Here is a 21,126-nt window from a genome sequence, read left to right on the forward strand (position 1 = left end):
AAGTCCACAGGCATGTAGAGTTCTATGATGACATTGTGTAAGAAAATATCAATTTCCTTAAACTGATAATACAAAGAGTTCAACCCTGTTTTAAAGACCTTTCCGACTGAGGTATGGAGCATATTAAACAATATGTCAATCTCAATATCATTCTTGTTTTGGCGTAGCTTCATCAATGTGAGGAATAACTCGTCTTCTCGATTTAAGGACTCATTTTTTTAGTTCAAATGATCAACAGCCGGCCCAAGAGAAAAATGAAAACATTTTAAGTAACTGTTGTTACTAAGTCCTCTGTAGTATGTGATTGCTGAAATATATTGAATTGTTTACAGTCAAATTCAAGCTAGTCTATACGATAGGTCATGAATATTTAATAGAGGGATACTCTTAAAATATATGAATAAAGTTATATAAGAAAAAATGCGTTTCGCCATTTTTCTTTTACAATGCTACAAATACTGATTTAAAATACAACTGTAGTAACCTTTTATTGAATATCCCAGGATATAGTAGTATTTTAATAATACACCAGATGGAATATATACAAATTTTTGCATGGAGAATAAAGGTCGAAGGAGATCTTCTTTGAGTACCGGTAGTTTGAAAATTTTATCATTTGTGGTCAACGGATCTGATTGGTCATTTTCGTCTTGTGTGGGACTTAAAATACCATCGTTGATGTTCTCAGTCTGTACCTCCTCCACTAACACATATAAGTACTGATCAGGAGTCATAATCATGCTGTTGTCATCGAGATTAATTATGTTACCATTCGAAAAAAGAGTATGGGTTCATAAATTATTATTGCTTAAGAAGATTTAAAGACATTAAACTTGACCCATTTTCATGTTGATCAAACAAAGATTTTCCTCAACTGAATTTTTACTTGCTTGTGATAAAAAAAAAAAAAGGGATAGAACTGCATGTCGTTTCAAATGCAGATATGCTTTTCCAAATACGGAATCTAGAGTTTGTCTTGCCACTCGTAAATGTTATGGCTTGAAGTATTGTTCACATAAGACTGAGTATGGTGATGACCTCCAGAAAGAACCATTAACGTCATTTCATTAATTTAAGTCAATTCAAGACATGTGAAGAGAATAACAGTGATCCTCCTCCCATGCATCCAGGGACAACACAAGACGATGGTATATGTATAAATTATAATAATTACTAACTTACAACTTACAGTTATTGCAATAGTGCAATTTGCCCGGCGTTGCCCAGTATATTAAGAAATTAAAATTAATTCAGAAATCTTCTGTTTTATATAAAATATAAAACAGAAGACCGTAAAATTTTAAGAATTATTCCCATGTTGCTTTTATGAGTAGGAATACTAATATTATATTGGCACTTTTCTTTCACGCAATGAAGTCGTGGTAGCTTTCTGTGGATCAGACACCAAAACCGCAGTCTCTCAGCCGCTTCCTTGAGCATCAATGAACTCTCTTAATATCCCAAAATAGCACCTTTGAGGTTGTACAAGTGAAATATTGAGCCTAAATACCGTTTAAACTATACTACGTCCACGTTTCTAGGCACCAAGGAACTCTTCTAATATGCTATAATACACCCCACCCCACGGGTTATTCAGATGAACTGCTGAGCCCAAGGCAAGTTAAATTTCTCCACCGTCAATTCCCTGAGCATCAAGGCACCCTCCTTATATCTCAAAATATGTATAACCCGGCTCTAAGGTTGTACAGGTGAAGTACTGAGCCTCAAAGCAGTTTAAATTACACTGCAACTACATTTCCAAGTACTAATAATCCCTTCTAATATTCTATAATACACCCCCACCCACGGGCTGAATATATGAGTTGCTGGTCCCTGAATCAGGTTAGATTCTTCCAACCCTGCTTCCCTGATCATCAAAGAGCCCTTATAATATCCAAAATACACCACATCCCCCTCAGGTTGTATCGGCCAAGCGGTAAAATAATGCTAGTTAGAGGTCGCCATGACCTTGAATACCAAAAAAACAAACAAATCTTACCAGAACCGTTTCTGGAGCCTTAAGAAGCTACTTAAAAAAAGATTCCCGGATACACACACACACACACATTCAAATTTAATATTAAGTAATATTAATATAAGTATAACTATTAATTATAAATCTTATAAGTTATTATAACAAAATAATACATCGGGGGGCAAACAACAGTTGACGTAATCTTACGCGACACTAGTCCCCCAAGCAATCAATACTTATATTAGCCCAAGCGACAGTGAGTCACACCACCTTGCGGATAATATATATATTTTTTTATTTGCTCGTGCTATAGGAAATCACGTATATATGTATACCAGGGTGCTCTTAAAAGTTTCCAACCTTACCGTCATATCCATCCAGCATCTGTTGACCGTTACTCAACAAACTTTCAGCCATTTTGGAATTGTTCAAAAGTCATTAGTCATCATCAATCCTTTTATAGTTGAATCAATTACACCTGTTCTACATACATATTAGATATGTAACAACATATCTATAAACACATTGGCGATATATTTTTGTGAATTAATATGTTTTTTGTAGCCAAAAGTCACGTATTTTTTCCATGATCTTTTGAAGGATTTTAAGTATAATACATAAGTACATATGTGCTGCGTAGTTATATATCATGGCCTTATATTTCACTAACACACAAATCTATATAATATTTCATTGTAAACTGATAATTTTTTAGGTTTTTTTTTTGCAGTATTTTAAACGAGGACTGTTTGAATTTGAATGAGCTCTTGTTAAGATACTTGCAATAATTTCCAACAGTTCTTGAATAATTAATAATTCTATGGCTTGGAACAGTTGACTCACTGCTATCAACTTTCTTTGTTTTGTTTCTTTTTGAAGAATACATATAAATTAGAAAAAATGGACTCGCAATAAGAGTGATGAAGGATATATGTATAAAATCAAAAACAAAATCCGGCATCAAAGACAAATAAATAATATTTATTTTGGATGTATGTAAACCCACCTTGATCAAAAGTCACATTTTTTGTTTTGTTATTCCCTTATCTCTCAGATGATTATTATTACCCAAAAAGACCCTCAAACAAGTTATGATTTGTACAGTTTTGTGATCATGCATCACCTGTACATAGTAGTAGGTATCCAGTATCGTCATCGTCATCAACAACATTCTCAGTACCACCACAAGAACGCAATTATACTTTACTATATATATACATATATTTATGCATGCATTCAAATAGATCCTAACAAAGATTTGTCAAACGATATAATTAATGTTTCATTCAATGGATCTAGATTCTATATCCATATATATGTAGGTAAAAGTGAGTCAGAATTATTTGTAATTAATATTAGTATTATATAGGTTAAATCAAGTAGAAATGGTCTCTTCTATCATTATATAAATACTTTTTTTTATATTCATTCTATTATTATTTATCATTAAAGGTCATCATCATCCACGACTGACGTAATACTTCCAGAAATAGTAAATGAAAATGAGGAGGAAGACTCCAAGGAGCACAAGAATAGGGATCTTAGTATTACAAGAAATCTTCCTCCTCATAATAGTCAGGATGTAACAGCAGAAGAAGAAAAGGAGAATTCTGAAGTAAATCACAACAGGGAACCCTCTAAAGAACCTCGATCCAGAGCATCTAAAAGCAAATCTTATCGACATAGACGGAAATTGTAAGCCGATACTTTTTCTTTCTTCAATTTTATAATCTTTTTTTTTTCTTTTCTCTTCACAGAACGTCTCAAGACTGTCGCAAAACCCCTTCAAATGGTCTTAGTCTAGAGCCACAGTCTTTTTCTTCCTCGCTCTATAGCCTGTTTGATTCCATCACGCCAAATGTGATCATCTCCGACTCTGTAATTGATTTTTCAAGGAGTGCAAAGTATACTAGGACAGGGTGAGTAGTAGAAGTAATACCCAGAGTTGACATGTTTGTTACGAAAAAACTACCTTTTAATATTAGAAATGGAAAAACGGTTGTTGCGTGTGTTTTTTTTGTTAATTATTGAATAGGTCACCGTGGTGCTAACTTCTCCCTCTGAAGTATGTATTCTCGTCTATCTTTGGTGCAAATTGTTTTAAAAATATATATCAACTTAGATATAATTATAATATTTTCCCTGCACTAATGTTATTTCAAATTTGGAAGGTTCTTCTCTTAATAACAATAATTCATCCCCCCCTCAAATCATATAACAGACAGCTCATATTGACAAGGGTCTTAATACAAGTGTACCATATGTTTCGCTCTGGCCTTCTCTCCTCACTCTTTCTTTCCTAACAAAGATGTCAACTCTAGTAATACCTTATATAAGAACGGCGACTACAAGAATAGGCTAATTAGGCCTATATGAGTAGATATGCAGTGTGTCAACACAAAGGCAATCTTGAACAAAAATAAAGAAAATTCCCCAAAGTCAATCATCTATTCTTTTACTCCATCAATACTTCTCAAAGGAGCCTTTTCATGTGACGTCATCATTGTTGATGTTAGCAATTTTGGAGGCCTAAACAACCAAGTTGTATAAAAATGAAAATCCTTTTTTCATTCATATTAAGAAAACGAGTCGTCAACTATTGGATGACATAATGGAACTAACGAATAAAATGACTTAAGTCTATCAAAAATCCAAAGCTCTAATGGCTATTTTTAGTATATATCGGACTCTAAAATGTACTAAATATATGTTATTACATCGTTAAATATCTTATTTCAATATTGAAGGTAAAAATCAACTATTATAATGGGTAGAACTAAAATGGACACTCAGTAGAGAGCAAAACCTCCGCCTAAACTCAAATAGAGTTATTTATCCCAGTTTGTTTCAAAGTTATATTCGATTATACATTTTTTACGTTGTGTGTTACCTTGACCTTTTATAATTTAATGCCCCTTCACTGGGATCATATATAATATTTGTACCAAGTTTGATCAAAATTAACTTGTAATTTTTGCTTTTAACCAAACAAATAGAGGCCAAAACATAGTCTCCGTTCAACTTTTTCGCAAGGGTAATTAGTTATTTTTCTCTAATAATCCACCTTTTCTTGTCCCTAATCGATATTTATATATATATTTTTCAAATTTAGATATTTATAGGGATTTTCAGTAAATACATATTACTTTGATTTAATTCAAATATTACTATTTATCATTGGCATCAAGTAATATTAAATGTAGGTGTTAGGTCTTATTTTATTCTTTATGCCATTTGATTAAGTTTGAGGAAGATTGATTGGAAATTTTTTCATTTTATGTAGTAAAAATATTAAATTTGATCCTCCAAGATGGCGTATCCTTCAATTATGATGCATTTGAGAATTTCAGGAAAAATACAAACTACTTCTTGTATAAATATCGGTCAATTGGGGCTTTATATCCAAATTTCTGTAATGCATTGACATAGAGCTGTGTCCCAAAACCTCCATTTCCTTCCTAAAAATATGTAATAAAACTTTTTGTGATGAAAATATTATATTATGGTCTTATAAGACGCCCCCTTCTCGGGATGCAGAAAAAATGTCAAGTTTTGAGTGGTTTGCAGTGATAAAAAGGTTAGAGAGGATCATAATTATTATCATAAGCGTAGGAAATAAATCTTTTTAGGGGATACTTCAATATAAAAGACCGAATAATGTCCAATTTATTCCCGAATATTGTTAGGTATATTAGCAATTACAATACTCTACACTTATAATTATTTTAGAAATGAAAGATAATTAGTTGAAGTGTAAGTCCTTGTTGAGCTCGGATTAGAGTGGAGGATCAACTTCAGATTAATTCCTCTTTATATATCATTATTAGATATGGAGTGGGAGTTGTCTTAATTTCCTTCATTTTAAAGCTGCATGCATCTTATTTAATGAAAAGTCTCCTCTCAAAAATTCTTTCAAATTGTCAATTTTCAGTCTCTTTGTTTAGCATACTGGGAGATGATTTCAGCTAATGTTAACAAGATTATTAATATTTTTTATTATTAAGTCAATAGTTCAGTACTCGTACTCTAGAAAATGACAATTCCTACCATATTCCTAGCATAACAGATGACGTCATTGGAATATCAATATGGAGAATAAATAAGGAGGTACTGGAAAAAAAAATTGAAATTCCTACATTTTGTTCTTTTAATGTAATTAACAAATGCGCCTAATGACGTCACTATAAAGTACACGTAAAGTTTTATTCATTTTAATTTTTAGTTTTTTTAAACATACCGGCATTTCATATTATTTCAATCTATGCAAATTATGTAATCGCACTTCTTAAAGATAAGTTTGGTTTTGAGATATTTAAAAAAAATAAAAAAATAAAATTTTATATATTTAATTTTAGAAAAAAAATTTCAAAAAATTACAGCTGTTCACAAAAAATTAAATTTTTTGGAAAAAAAAATCAAATATGAAACTTTAAATATTAAATTTTTGGAAAAATATTCAAACAATCAAATTTATTCACAAAAAAATTAAATCTTTTGGAAAAAAATCAAAAAATAAATTTTAATTATTGAATTTAGGAAAAAAAATTAAATTATGAATATGAAATTATTTAAAAAATAATTTTTTGAAAATATTTTCTAATATTATTTTTTTTTTGGAAAAAAAATCAAAAATTCATAGCTATTCCCAGAAAATTAAATTTTTTTGCGAAAAAAAAAATGAAGAATTTAATTTTTGGAAATTTGAGGGGGGGATACATCCCCTCTAGCCCACCCCATGCGGACGCCCCTGTAAACTAATGTAAACCTAAATGCAGACTTGTATTTGAGTAAAATCATTTTTGTTTTTGTTTTTTGTCGACGTATGTACATACAAACACATTTGTATTCTTGTTGTAGTTTCTATAAATAAAGGAAGAATGTATTATATAAGTTTTCATTGAACCGGGCAGGAACTATCGAATTTTGATCAAGTCAAAGAATTACATACATAACACATATGTCTACATACAAACATACATAGATCTGACTCATCACATTTTTAATTTCTCCGACCGAGAGAAGCTTCTCTGTTAATTTATACACATTGTATAAGTAATATGAAGTATGCATTACATATTATTAAAGAAACATGTACGCAAGTGTACATGTTTAACTTGATATATGAGTTTAATTCGTTCCTGGACGGAGCTCGTAAGGGGCAAAACAATGAAGCTTGTGTTCCATCCACAACTCTCGACAGGTTTGTATTTCAATAAAAGCTTTGTACATCAACTAAACGACATGGGCACATATCAAAATATTTTCCGATTCGATAGATTACAATCCTATACCTGATTATTGTCAGACTTGGCTTGCTCTGCTTGATAACATACAAGTTAAAAATGAATAATGAAGAACATCCAGTGTAGAATTCGTATGTTAAAAAAAAAACCCCGAAAATCAAATGGCAACCCTGACAATTACAAGAATGTTTTGAAAGAGAGAAAAAATAATGTTCATGACGTTTCATTCGATCAGCTACAATCAGCTGTGACAAGAGAGTTTACAACTAAGTTTAAGAGTACCTCAATTCTCCTCAGTTCTTGCACACAGTCTTGTTAAAAGCACTTTTAAATCCTTGTAAGGATTTTTCTGACTTCAGGCACTTGTTTAAAGAATAATCTGGGACTTTGTACAATAAGGCCTCCGGAACGGCACTCAGTAGATGATTAAATTTAGTTCTTTCCTGAGTTATTTTAGTCAACTCAAATTGAGTTTCAATACGAAGGAAGTATCCTGTCGGCCGTAAGGAGGTAAAAGATGGCTGTTTCACTGACACGTGACTAAGTTCACTCCCTTCAGAGTCTTTAGGAATATTATCCACCGTCCTAGTTTGTTTAGACGGGGTCACTTATTCCCCCAGGAAAAGAAAATGAAGTAATTGTTGTTTTGAATTAGGAAAATAAAATTTAATAAGAAAATAGATTTTATTTTAAGGACTTATTTTATAAAAAAAAAAAACGGTCATTCGAATAAAATTTTATACAGCAGAGCAAATTATAATGTTTGAAATTTTTAAAAACCAAGCCTCCTTCCTCAAAAAAAAAGAATAATCATTTTATATAATCTTCTGGACGCCCCTGGGAATATATATATTTTATAATATTTATATCCTACATCTTATTTTATTTGATACTGTATTATAATATTTCTAAATAATATTTTAATGAAAGCACAGCGATACATTTATATTTCTAATTGATAGCCAAAACTTCTTTATAGAAATTATAAAATGGAGACTATATATATATATATGACGAGGGATCAACTAGAAATTGTATTCCTGTTCTTTTGGAAACGGAGCATATGTATAGAGTAACTTCTTACTTCGTTATTTATCAAAAAGAATAAATTATGAAATAGCCATGACGTATCAAGTGAGACGATGAGGGAATCGACCCCATCCTACACAGTCCACAGGGTATTTTTGTATTTGCGAGCTAATGCCATGTAGATAGTGGATATTTTCCCCGATCCATAGTATTTCCGAATTTGATCCAACATATCAGCCCACGTCTAATATCAACAGACATTTTTGCACTGAATCAAAAAACTCGTATGATGGACCACTCGTATCTTAAAATATTTTTTTCTTCATCATTATAGTAGGCTCGGGAATAAACTAAGAATGTCTTCTTCGTCTTGTACGAGTATTTACCATCTATGGTGCTTACTGATAATCATAATTCAATACCTTAATTCTCAATTTATATGGATATTACATAAAAAACACCTGAAGACAAACCCCGTCCTTAAAAATAAATAATATGATTGTAACGAATAGTAAGATGATTTGGAATATGATTTAAAAACGTTAAGCAATTTACATATTATACGAAACTTGTATCAATCTTTTTTTTTGAAGGAGGAGGTGGTTTGAAAAAACTGATGGAATTTTTCTATCTCCCAAAGACTAAAATACCTTCTTTTTCTTATTGACATGGTTCTTGTTGCTATTCGAATGGCCAGATGTACTTTGATGTCCTGACACAAATCTACATGTAAATTCTAAGCCCAAGTGTTTAATTTGGTTCTAGGAAGATTCCCTGAAAGAATATTTCCCTCCAAAATATTGTTATCGGAAAATTGCCCTCAGTTGAAAATTACCCACAACTATACTATATACAGGTCGTTGCCTGTAAAATACAACAATTTTGGTTTTCCTTTTTTTTCCAGATTCAGGGATTAGTATTTTTTTCTCTGAACCTATCAGCTATTAAAGAACAATAATTTTTTTTTTGTTGCTCAAAAAAAATAAACATATAATAATTCAAAAAATGAAGCAGAAACTAGCTGGAATTCTTGCTCTTTACGTTCAGGGGCAAATAAATGTTGGGCAATGAAACTGGATTCTACCTTTCTGAAGTAAAAGGTTATGCTGATAATGATTGTAGTTCATGTTGCTAAATAACGTAAATTGCAAACCTCCAAGTTCTTGCTGTAGTTAGATCCGATGGCCAAAAACGTGACCTGGTGTTCCTTGGTTAAAGGGGTTAGGCTCACCTCGGCCACATATATCAAATACTTGAGGGAAAAATATTTACATGGACCCAGGATACCAATAGAAATCAATAGTGGTGGCAAAAAGACAGATCAGCCTGTCATATCTCTAATGATCCCCCGGGATTTCTTAATACAGGAAAGACAATAGTTTATCAGCAAAAACTTGTTGCCTACCCAAAGGTTTGACCTCTCACCACTCAAATGAGTCATCTTGGAGCCAAATTTTATCCGAAACAGCTATAGTAATCTTCCGTTCCACTTTGGAGTTGTTAGTTGTTGTAGCTCATGGAGTTCATATTGAGGGATTAAAATGACAAGAATTATAATTATTGGCAAAAAAAAAAAAAAAAAATACAGATATGTTCATGAATAGTAGAAAAATAAAAGTTTTTATTTTTGATATCATGTGTTGCATTTTACGCGAGCCGACCTGTATGCAGTGATTCCTCTACCGATTTGTTCATCTGCAGATACGACTGATCCATCTAAGGATCTGTAGATAGTTTTCCTATCTGCAGAAAAGCTACTGAACATAGATAACTGCCATTGTATAAAGTATTTGGATATAAAGAGGATTACTCTATTTGTCTTGAAGCGGCAGTTGTAGATTTTAATCTGCATCGAGGCCCCAAGTTTATACTGCACAACTCGTTGACCTGGAGCATAGACTATTCTATGTGGGGTCCTTTAAGGTGGTAGTGGTAGTTTTTAATCTGTCTTGTGGTTCCCATGTTATCCTACACAAATTCAAAGTGCCTGGAGGTGCAATTTGGGAAATATTTTAATGTCGCCTATCTGCAGATTCGAAACTGTCTGCAGTTCCTTAGATGAGTCAGACCCATCTGCAAATGGAACAGATCGGTAGATGAATGACTATAAAATTATTATAATTAGGGTCAATTTTATTGCAACTAATACGATTTAATTGTTATATTTTAAATGCTGCATTCAATATATGCACTACGGGATTGAAATTTCCTATAGGTTTCGATTTATTTAGAAGAAAATAATATTATATATGTCGAAATGAGAAATCCTACAATATCATTTTTTTTTTCTTCATCTGAATCAGTCTTTTTCTTCTTCAAAAAAGTATATAGATCTTATACCCGACCAATATGTTATTTTTTTATTTCTTTAACAAGAAACATGTGTATGTTTATTGATTATATCTACATATATATATTGTATAAATGTAATTTCTTTGATAACAAGTTTATGTGTTAGTGATGTATCGAATATTTTGCTACAGTTTGAAAATAAACTTATGCGGTGCATCTACATAAAAACAATTTTGAATAAAAATCATCAAAAGAAAAAAAACCCATTATATTTTTCATATATACATACATATATTTCATGCACTTATTGCCGTCAACTATGGGTTATGTAATCGAAATTTTTGGCATAAGTTAAGATACTCAAGAAATATAGCTTTAATTTCAAAACTTTATTTGATTTAAGAGACATATTTGGCACTTATAAGGGCTCTTTCAAATAAAAGCCATCAATTTCTCATTCATTTATTGTGTCAACCATTTGTGGATACTTTAAGTACAATTTGCGACACATCCAAAGGGTTTATAAAAATTATTTGTCTACAAAAGTTGAGAGTAATTCGTCGAAGAGTACAAATGTAATCAACAATCAATTTTGAGATTGCCATTCTAAAATGTTTTTGTATTGACGGTCTACATCTATCTTTTTTTGTCTTATCTGATTCCACATTTAAATGAATCATCATCTGAAAGTGAGATATAGATAGATAGGGGCATTGAGTAATAAAAACTCCCTTTGTCCTTCATTTACTAAATTTCCTCAGGCTTAGGGGTTGCCCCAGTGGAGGGCGAAGAAATAGTGACGGTTTTAAGGGGTGTATTTAAGGCACTTGCTGTAGAACCTAGACTATAACTAGAGTGAAGTAGTTTATAATGAAAAAAAAAAGAGCACGAGAAGATGGCAAGAGGGATACATATGATACAACAACTGAATGAACACCCTTGTTAATATCAGCTGACTGTTAGGGGGAGAAAATGAAATACTGTTATAAGCCTTCACCATTTAAAATAGGATTAGTGCACAGAAAATACATATTGTAATTATATTTAAATTCATACAGATTTATTTTATTTGGTATTTTTTTATCCCAAAAACAGGCGAGAATACTTACTGGGGGAAGTTAACTCCAGGACGACCTATTACATAATGAACAAAGAAGAAGGAAGAGCACACGCAAGAACCAATTTTCCTTTTCCAATTTTTGAAGGTAGTTTTTTCATTACAAACTACTCAACTCTAACTATAACATAAAAACAGGGATCCCACGATAGTTGTACATGGTGTTGATCTCCGGAAATAAAATTATGTTGTTAATATGTGGAATATTTAACAAGTCAAATATTAATTTTTAAGATAAAAAAAAAAGAAATAGAAAATTATATATAAATATGTAAAAGTTATCGTTATTTTTTTTTTTTTATAAAACAATTTCTCAAATTATGTATTACAACAAAATAATTTAAAAAAAAGCAGCTAGTCAACGTCATCCTCCCAAAAACAACTCTAGCCTCATTTCTAAAGGTTAATAATGTATGTATTTCCCAAAAGTTGGAACGGCTTTTTGTAGTTGCTAATCTGAGTAGGTTTTTTGATTACCCAAAGTTTTTAACTCTAGAAGGCAGAACATTTAATTATAAAGTAATAACTAGTTTGGGTGCTCGTGAAAGACGAAGTTTAACACGATTTTGTTGCTCGGGATTTATAAGTATAAGTTTTTGTTGGACTAGGAGTAGCATACCGGAGTGGTTTTTAAATCTGGAACAAGTTTATACATCAATATCTTGACAACACTGAGTTTTATGTTTATGAAAGTTAGCTCATCCGCTTTAACTGACTAAACGGTATCAGAAAAAATGGAAAACCCTTGAGATGTCCTCCAAATGCGATTACTCTACATTCATTATTGTGACCCCTGTGCCGAATGCAACCCCAAGGACGCAAATGACTCGATAGATAATTATGCTAGAGAGCTTAAGTTGATGTTAACAGATCTGTTGTTATACTAGAATTTTGAATTGGTTTGTCCAAATCGGGTAATTGAGAACGCATTTATTCTTTAAAAACCAACATTTTTAAGATCTTTATTCTTTGGGCAAAGGACCTCACTGGATCTGAACCCCTTGGTCTACTATGTGTAGAACATCTTGGAGAGAGAATTCAATAAACGTTCACATAAACTTGTTGACTCCTAGCGGTCTTTCATTCTCGAGGCAGTGACCAACATGGACAAGAAGTTCCTCATCAATGCATGTGCCTGGTTCAGGACCATGTTGAAGCTGGAGGAGGTTGGTTTGAGTGATTGACTTCACTATGGACCCCTAAATGTAAGAGCCACAGATGTGTAAATTACTGACTTAATTTTGGGAAATAAATTTTAATATACAGGATCCTTTTCCGGATTTGAAATCCCCACTCCGTATGTATATGGACTCGGAGCATGAGAACTCCTATTATGAAAAAGTTGGACTCGAATATAGCTTTGTACAAATTACCAAATTTATAATATTTGCATAACCGTTTTTTTAATTATTTGAGTTATCACCAATATATAATATATTTCCCTATTAATAAATATACATTTGATGTATTCTTTGCTTTAGGCATCAGTATCACAAAAAAATATGTATGAACTAATATTTGTGGTTGCTCGTATCTAGATCTAATTAAGTATGTGATTAGCTCTGAATCCCATGGATCATGACTCTATATACATAAAGTCTTAAAAAGATAACTTAATTGCATCTCCCTCATCTGTCAATTGCTATTGCTTATAAAAACCCATTCTAATTGAGAGAGAGAAAGATAGAAAAACAAATTTGTATGTCCTTCAAAGCACCGAATGATAATAATGTCTTTGTGGGTGTAGAATAAATGACCTTGAAATAGTTGCAGTAACTATTAAACATAATATTATTATTATCTGAATCTACGACTTTTTGCGTCAAAAAAAGTAATGGGTATGTACGATAATAATGATATCATTTTCTAGTCATGATATAGCTACCTGACTAATAAATAATGACAGAAAGAGAGAGAGAGAATGGTAGAAAACTTGAAATAGTAATCACATTAATACACGGTACAATGTGATGATGCCGGAACCTTAGGATTAAAGGCCACGGTGTCGGAATGTATTTGGAAGTGGGGGGGCAACAAAAACTTGATATAAAATTTTAGGGTTAAATTTATTAAAAGGGATAAAATTTGAACAAATTGACATTTTTTTTTTATAAAAAAAGGAAAAAATCCTCCAAAATTATGATATTTTAATTTTTTCAAGCGAGATGAAATTTTTTCACTTCGATCCCCATAAAATTCTACAAAAGTGGAGAGACAGAAAGTTCTGACGCCACTAAGCCGAGAGGCCATTGCCCATTCTAAATTTTAGAAAACTTACGTGTAATATTTTTATTATAAAATTTTAAGGTTGTCTTACTTCGACATCCCCATTACATAATTTGACACAGCTTTAAAGTCTATAATAGAGAAAAGAAGGAGTATTAGTCGAGAAAGACCGTTGGGGAAAAGTGGGAGTAAACTTTGTGGGAAATGTGGGTTTGATTATCCTCATAGATGCCTTGTCCAGTGAGGAATAGTGAATGCCTGAGCCGTAAAAGAAAGGGACATTTTGAAAGGATGTGTAATATGCACGTACCTTGGTAGAAAATATATCCGAGATAGGATCGGATAACACATGTATGCTTAATCATATTGACATATTCTTTATTTGAATGACAATTCGAGAACTTAAACATATGTATAATTTGAATAAATTGCATGCATGCATTTTGCTCGGTTCTGTACAACGTTTAAGAAAGTGGAGGGGCCAATGGATCAATGGCTGATATGAGGGTATGTGAAATATGAGGGATTAATAAGATATTCAAACATTGTGACTCCCGGATGATCAATTTACTATGTAAAGAAATGATCTACTGCTTGAAATATTTTGATCAGCTATGACAAGAAATCTCAGATTTTGGTAATAATTATGCCCTATTTTGAAATGGATTGACATCTCTTATCTACGACATATACAATATACATTCTATTAAATTTTTTCACGAGGAAACGGATTTCACTAAAATTTAGTATGTGCTGTTATTGACAGTAGATTAGATTAGAAATGAAATTTTGGATCAGTAACTCTATCCTACTCTGAATTTTGAGCCCTTAATGGTAAAAATGAGTATTTTGAGGAATTTTTGATCAGCGATATATCGTAAACCGAAGCAATGATAGGAAAGTGTAATACCTTGTTGAAAAGCTATCTATTTGCTTAACAATATTTATGTATTAAGTTTTTTTGTTTTTTTGTTATGAAAAAAAGAAAAAAGAAAAAAAAAGAAGAGGTAAATCCATGCCCTTATTTTTCACCTTAAACTTTTCTAGATATATGGTCTTTGATTTTTATTTAAAATTAATCATATAGAGGTAAATCCCTTATAATAAAAAACCCCAAAAACAACAACTGTAGAGTGGAAAATTCATGGAGTTCGGAAGTAATGTTCTGATCTATAAAAATGATAATTTTATTAATATATTAAAAAAAAAAAAGATTTTATCAAACATATCCTTTAATAGGAAAATAAAGTAACTATACCAGAAATACTGTATCAATAAAGTTATGATTTTTATAAATCATTTTAAATTATTGATTGGCATTTCCTACATTTTTGCACAATATTATAAATATTGCAAAAATAAATAAATATTCAGATATATTATATTTATATTGAAATTGAAAGTTTCCTTAATTAATAGTTATTATATCATTTTTGGTAGAGTGGACTACTGTTTTTTTTTTACATCTATCCAATAGATCCTATTTGGAAATATATATTTGTATGAATATACAAATATGTAATTGATTTTTTAAAAACTTAAAGCAGTAATTATTTTTTATAGATCTTTGAGATGTTTGTTATTAAAAAGCTACATATTTATGACCAACAAAAGATATTTTATTATTTATTAGCTAGATAATGGAAAAATTGACAGATGTGTAGGGTAAATTACTATATGTTAGTTGACCAATCAATAACATGATTTCTGACACATTTTTTGGACATGATTCTGAATTATTGCTGGGCGGTGCGACCACGGAGAATCAGAGTCGTAAAAATAGGATGTGACGCGGAATTTTAGATGATTTTGTAGGGTCTTTAATAAGATAGAAATAAAATATACTTTTTCCCAAAAAAGGGCTTTCTAGGAAATATATAGAAATATTATTCAAGACACGTCATCCCTTTGCAAATTAACCAAAATTAATGAGATATGAGAGTTGTTTTCTTATTATTGCGTCAACGAAGTTGAACTGTCGTTATGGTTTTGTCACTGTTTGTTTGTTAGTCACCAGGATTACGGCAAAAGTTGCAGATAGATTGTGATCGAACTGTGTACGAAGATTATATATGGTCACAGGAAGAGCCCATTAATTTTTGATAGGTAAAGGAAGCATAAAACGTAAAAAATAAATCATGGACCATAACTTTGGAACAAATTGAGATACATAACCCAATTTGATTTTAGACAAAGTTTTTTTGCTCTACCAATTTCCCATTATAGTATGTATTTATATTCTTCAAGTAATCATTATTTTCCATTTCTGAAATGATCCTAGGCCTAGAAATTTGTAATTTCTAATATACTTATAAATATTTGGGAAATGAATTTGCTATAACATATTTATCCTTATTCGATCTTTTATATTGAAATTGCACCATCCAAATTTTTATTTCCTACGCTTATGATAATAATTATTATAGTCTTTAACCTTTTTATCACTGCAATGCCGCTTAAACTTTACAATTTTACTGTGCTCTTCAAGGAGGAGCTAAACATGACAATATATATAATACTTTCATCATAAAAGTGTTAATTTCTTATTTTGCTAAAGGAACTAGTGGATTTTAACCACTGCCTCAAAATATGGTGGATCTTTTTTGGAATTATCAATGTATCCCAGAAATTTAAATATTAAGCTCATAATTTATAGAAATATATAAAATAATACTTATATAGAGCGTTTCCACTAAAATTCTAAAATATATCATAATTGAAGGATACGCCATCAATTGGACATTATTCGAAATTTCCCCCTAAAAAATCATTTACTTCGCTTATAATAATAATTATTATGGTCTTCAACCTTTCTATCACTGCAAACCCCTCAAAACTTGACAATTTTTTCGCATCCCAGGAAGGTGGAGTCTTATAAGACCATATTATAATATTTTCATAATAAAAAAGTGAATGACTTATTTTTCGGAAGCAAATGGTGGTTTTAGACCACTGCTCTATGTCAATGCATTCCAGAAATTTGAATATAAAGTCCAAATTGACCGATATTTATAAAATAAGTAGGCTCTGTTTTCACTGAAATTCTAAAGTGCAGCATAATTAAAGTAGACACCATCTTGGAGGCTCAAAGTGGATATTTTACGACATAAAATGAACAAATTTCCAATAAACTCTTGAAAAAACTAAATTTCTATTTATTTTATTTCGACCAGTGGCAATAAACAAAGCCTATAAAGGTCGACATTTTGAATAAAAGTGAATCATTTAAAAACCAAAATTCCATTTTTTTAAAAAATAACTTGCCATTGCAACGGAAAAAAACAACAACAGCAAGATAATAAATTAAACCACAAGAGTGAAGAATATAACAAGTTATATATATACGTATCACATCAAAAAAGAATTAACTAAAAATCACTTGAGGTCAGTCTCACTTCCCTGGCGAAAATAAAAAGGTATTCTATTCCAACGACTTGTCGATCTTTAAAAGAAACTATACTTAAAGTTGCCAATCTTTAGTTTTGGTAGGTAAATGGTATTGAGAGTCTCGTTTTGTGGAAGAGATAGTCTTTATTTAGTATCCATTATTATATCTTTAATAGCACGTCTAGTCTTTTAATTTTGCATTCATTGTTCTCGTTATCTTAATTGGCTTGTACCTTTTCTAAGGACTTAATTAAGTAGTTTCTTGAAGGATTCCAAATCTCAGATCCATACATTAAAATTGGGAGGGCATAAAATTTATATAGTTTTACCCAATGTAACTAGAAATACAAGCATGCCAATTACACATATTTGGACTGATGTGTGTCTTCCACTACGCGTTTTCCTTTTTTTCCTTTGTTGATGGAGTGTGACGTATTAGTCAATTTACTATTAAATTCCTTGATTGAATTCACTCATAATAATGAAATGATAATTAGGAATAAAATACGTTTGAGTTTTTCAAACTAAAAATACCTTAAAAATAAAATGTTATAGAGGGAAATTATTCATATTTAGAAAATATAAAAAAATACAGGAATTACTTCAAAACTTGCAGTAAAAATGAATTAGAATAGGATAAAAATTTCAAATTTAATAACTTTAAAAGTGAACAGACAAAATGTGTCATCTTTCTTATTTTCCTAGCTAATTTATTTTTTATACGCAATGGTTTTTGAGTAACTTCAAGCATATATATACGTTTGTCCATGTTGAATGGATTATAAAAATAGGATTTATCAGTAGATAATCCTAATTATGTCCTAAGGCGGATATTTTTGGGTTTGGAACATAATGAGATACATGACTCAATTTAATTTTTGAGACAAAGTTTTGCATTCTTCCGATTGCGCATTCTTGTATTAGTTTGTAAACAAAGTGACAGAAACTGGCACCGTCTTGAAGCCAATTAATACAGCTCCCTAAATATAATATTATTGAATATAAAATATGGGTATATGTTGCTTACATAGACGACGCTGGGAATAGTTTCTCTATTTTTTTAAACAACAAGCTACATACTGTTACACCACCTTGAGGATAATATATATATATTTTTAGTTTGCTCATGCTCTAAAATCAAAAAACCTTTTGATTTTAGGATAAATTGAAAGTCAGCAATTTAAAAAAAATGTCAACTAAAAAAAAGGAAATTTAAAAAATATGCGTCTCCAAGGATATTTTTTCCATTTTGTAGTGATCCCATTTTTATGGAAGTTTACCTGCAAGTATGCCAACAATATCCTCGTATTTTTTTCGATTTTATGACATCATGCCTAGTAAGATCGCGGCAATCGAAGGAAGATACTTCTAACTTGATCATCCATCTTAAGAGATGTTCAAATTTGAATTCTGAATTCCATGAGGAACGACGGGAGGAAAATTCATCCCTTAAAAAATACTAAACCTCATAAGGGAGTAGAGTACACTTCTTCAGGATCGAAAAAATAAAGGGATCCATTCAGGATGAGTAGATAATTTAATATTTCAAAATGGGATCCCTTAAAAAATACAAAATTGAATAAAAATCCTTGGAGATGAATATTTTTTAAATTATACATTGAATATTTTTATATAATATTAGCTATGAAATTCCTCATCACTATGTATTATGAATAAGTTATAAGGGTCTACACAAGAATCCCGTTTTGCATCGTTTTTAAGCCTAAAAATAGAAATATATTGAGTTCAGAACATGATAAAGTTTCAATAACAACACTTTTACATAAGCTTTATTTTTCTTACATGTAATTAGGGGATTGTTTTAAGAGTAAAAAATGACTCTGAACGATACATTTTCCAAATTAGTATAATCCCAGACATTTCAGAATTTAGATGATTGAGAGAAAAACTGAGATAATTTTTGGATTCGGCGCTCAAAGATATTTACTTTCTTGACTGAATTAATTTGTACAAAATGAGTGTTCCCTTTGTTATGATTATGAATTACATTTCGATAATAATTGAGGTACATACTTATTCAAAACACTTGAAAGTGCATAATCACCTACTGGGTATTTATGGTATAAATATTAAATTTCATAGATGTATATTTTAATATCTAAGAATCACAGAATATTTGTATTATATAACATCTCTATTTATTCCTTTAGGTATGAATCCCTCTCACGACTCAGTCTTCCATCTCAACTCCAAATTCTGGAACTGAACTCATCCCCCCCAAAAAAGGATCCCGAAGACGTTGAAGAAGAAGATATTTATCCTCATCCTAGCAATGGGTATGGTGTTATTACACAAGTAGGAATCGAAAAACATTCCCGCTTCGGACCTTTGATAGGAGATCAAATCCAGGAGGTGGATATCAATAAAGACACGGACTTTCAACATTTGTGGAAGGTTATTTTTAGCTAAAATTTAATCCCTGTATATAAGAACTGTTTGCGTTTATTCGGTAGTAATGATGGTAATGGCGCCGTAACTATCGGACCATTGGCTCCCCACTTTTACAAAATTGTTATAGTTATAGTTAAAAAAAAAAAAAAAAATGTCATGATTTTGGAGATAAAAAAAATTGCCAACATTTTCTATAAAAAAGGTTATTCGTTCAAATTTAGCAAAAGTTAACTTTAAAAAGCTAGCTTCTTGACTCTGTCAAAAAAACATTATTTCCCAAATTTGGCATTGATAAAAAAAAAAAAAAACAGCGGAAAAAGTTCAACAACCCCAAACGGGCTTCCCTTGTTACGTTGGTGACGTCACAATTATATAAACTGCCCCCTCTTTTTGTAAATCAATCACATACCGTGTATGATGGGGTTTCTGAGATGAGTCTTGATCTCCATCATTGTATATCTATGTCCCGTTCTCTTTAGGGCCTGTTTTAGGGGTAGCTTGTCAAAGGCCCTAAATTAGGTTGGAGGCCTGCACTGTTATATATTTTCTTTAAAATTTAACTATATAAACTGGGAAGAAATCATTTAAAAAAAGACCAAGAAAATGATAACAAGAATCTACCTTTTCTAAAAAAAAACTATGTCATTCAATGAGATATGCATAACAGCCATTAAAAAGGCCGTTTAAGAAAATCTTTTTTTAAAAGACCTTAAATATCATTTAAAAAAAAAGAAAAAAAAAAGATTCCAAACCTCTTCTTAAAAAAAAAAAAAAAGAAGAGGTCCCATTTATCTTTACACCATACCGCAATCACGCTAAAACCGGCCCAGGTTGTCATAACTCAATGTTTGTTCTTGTCTTCAAGGTAGGATTATATTCTAATAGGATTGGTTAGCATTGTCTTTGTCCTTTTTTATTCGGTTTAGTACAGCCTTAGGACCGGTCCAATCAGTCCTTGGGATCAATTCCTTAAGACCGTCGGTCTTTCGGACTTTCAGTACTCAAACTGATTAAAAAATGAAGAAATAAAGTTGAGTGACGTCATCAAGGACCAAACTTTATCATTTTAGTACAAAATGGACCGGATTAGGACTAAACTGGACGGGACTACAGTCTTCAGTCGTAAATATGGATCGACACAACACTAGGAATGATGGTAGACCATTAGAGAGTGAATCTGTCTTGATATAATCTAAGATTGAGATGTTTATTTGTGGAAAAGTCTGAATATGATAATAACTCAATGTTTTTTGAAAGCCCTTCACTGTGATTCATAAAGCATACACACATACAATGACGAATGACGCATCAGAAGAACAAACACATCTCCTGATAAAAGATGAATAGACAATCATTCAAAAAAGTAAATAAAATACCCTCCTCATCAGAAGGGGAAAATATATTAAATTCACAGACATTTACCGTAGATCCCAGTCAAGTGTGTG

General features: G+C 31.2%; 1 protein-coding gene across 1 annotated transcript in view; it reads left to right on the forward strand.

The window, feature by feature from the left end:
* Positions 1-21,126, forward strand: part of LOC121131893 (uncharacterized) — a 148,001-nt gene that overhangs the window by 27,422 nt on the left and 99,453 nt on the right. The window contains exons 2-4 of the mRNA XM_040727291.2: positions 3,428-3,670; positions 3,733-3,894; positions 19,441-19,684. Coding sequence (XP_040583225.1) covers positions 3,428-3,670; positions 3,733-3,894; positions 19,441-19,684 — 649 coding nt within the window. The remainder of the gene's footprint in view (positions 1-3,427; positions 3,671-3,732; positions 3,895-19,440; positions 19,685-21,126) is intronic.

Source organism: Lepeophtheirus salmonis, chromosome 1, assembly GCF_016086655.4.
Source record: "Lepeophtheirus salmonis chromosome 1, UVic_Lsal_1.4, whole genome shotgun sequence".
Taxonomy (NCBI): Eukaryota; Metazoa; Arthropoda; class Copepoda; order Siphonostomatoida; family Caligidae; genus Lepeophtheirus; species Lepeophtheirus salmonis.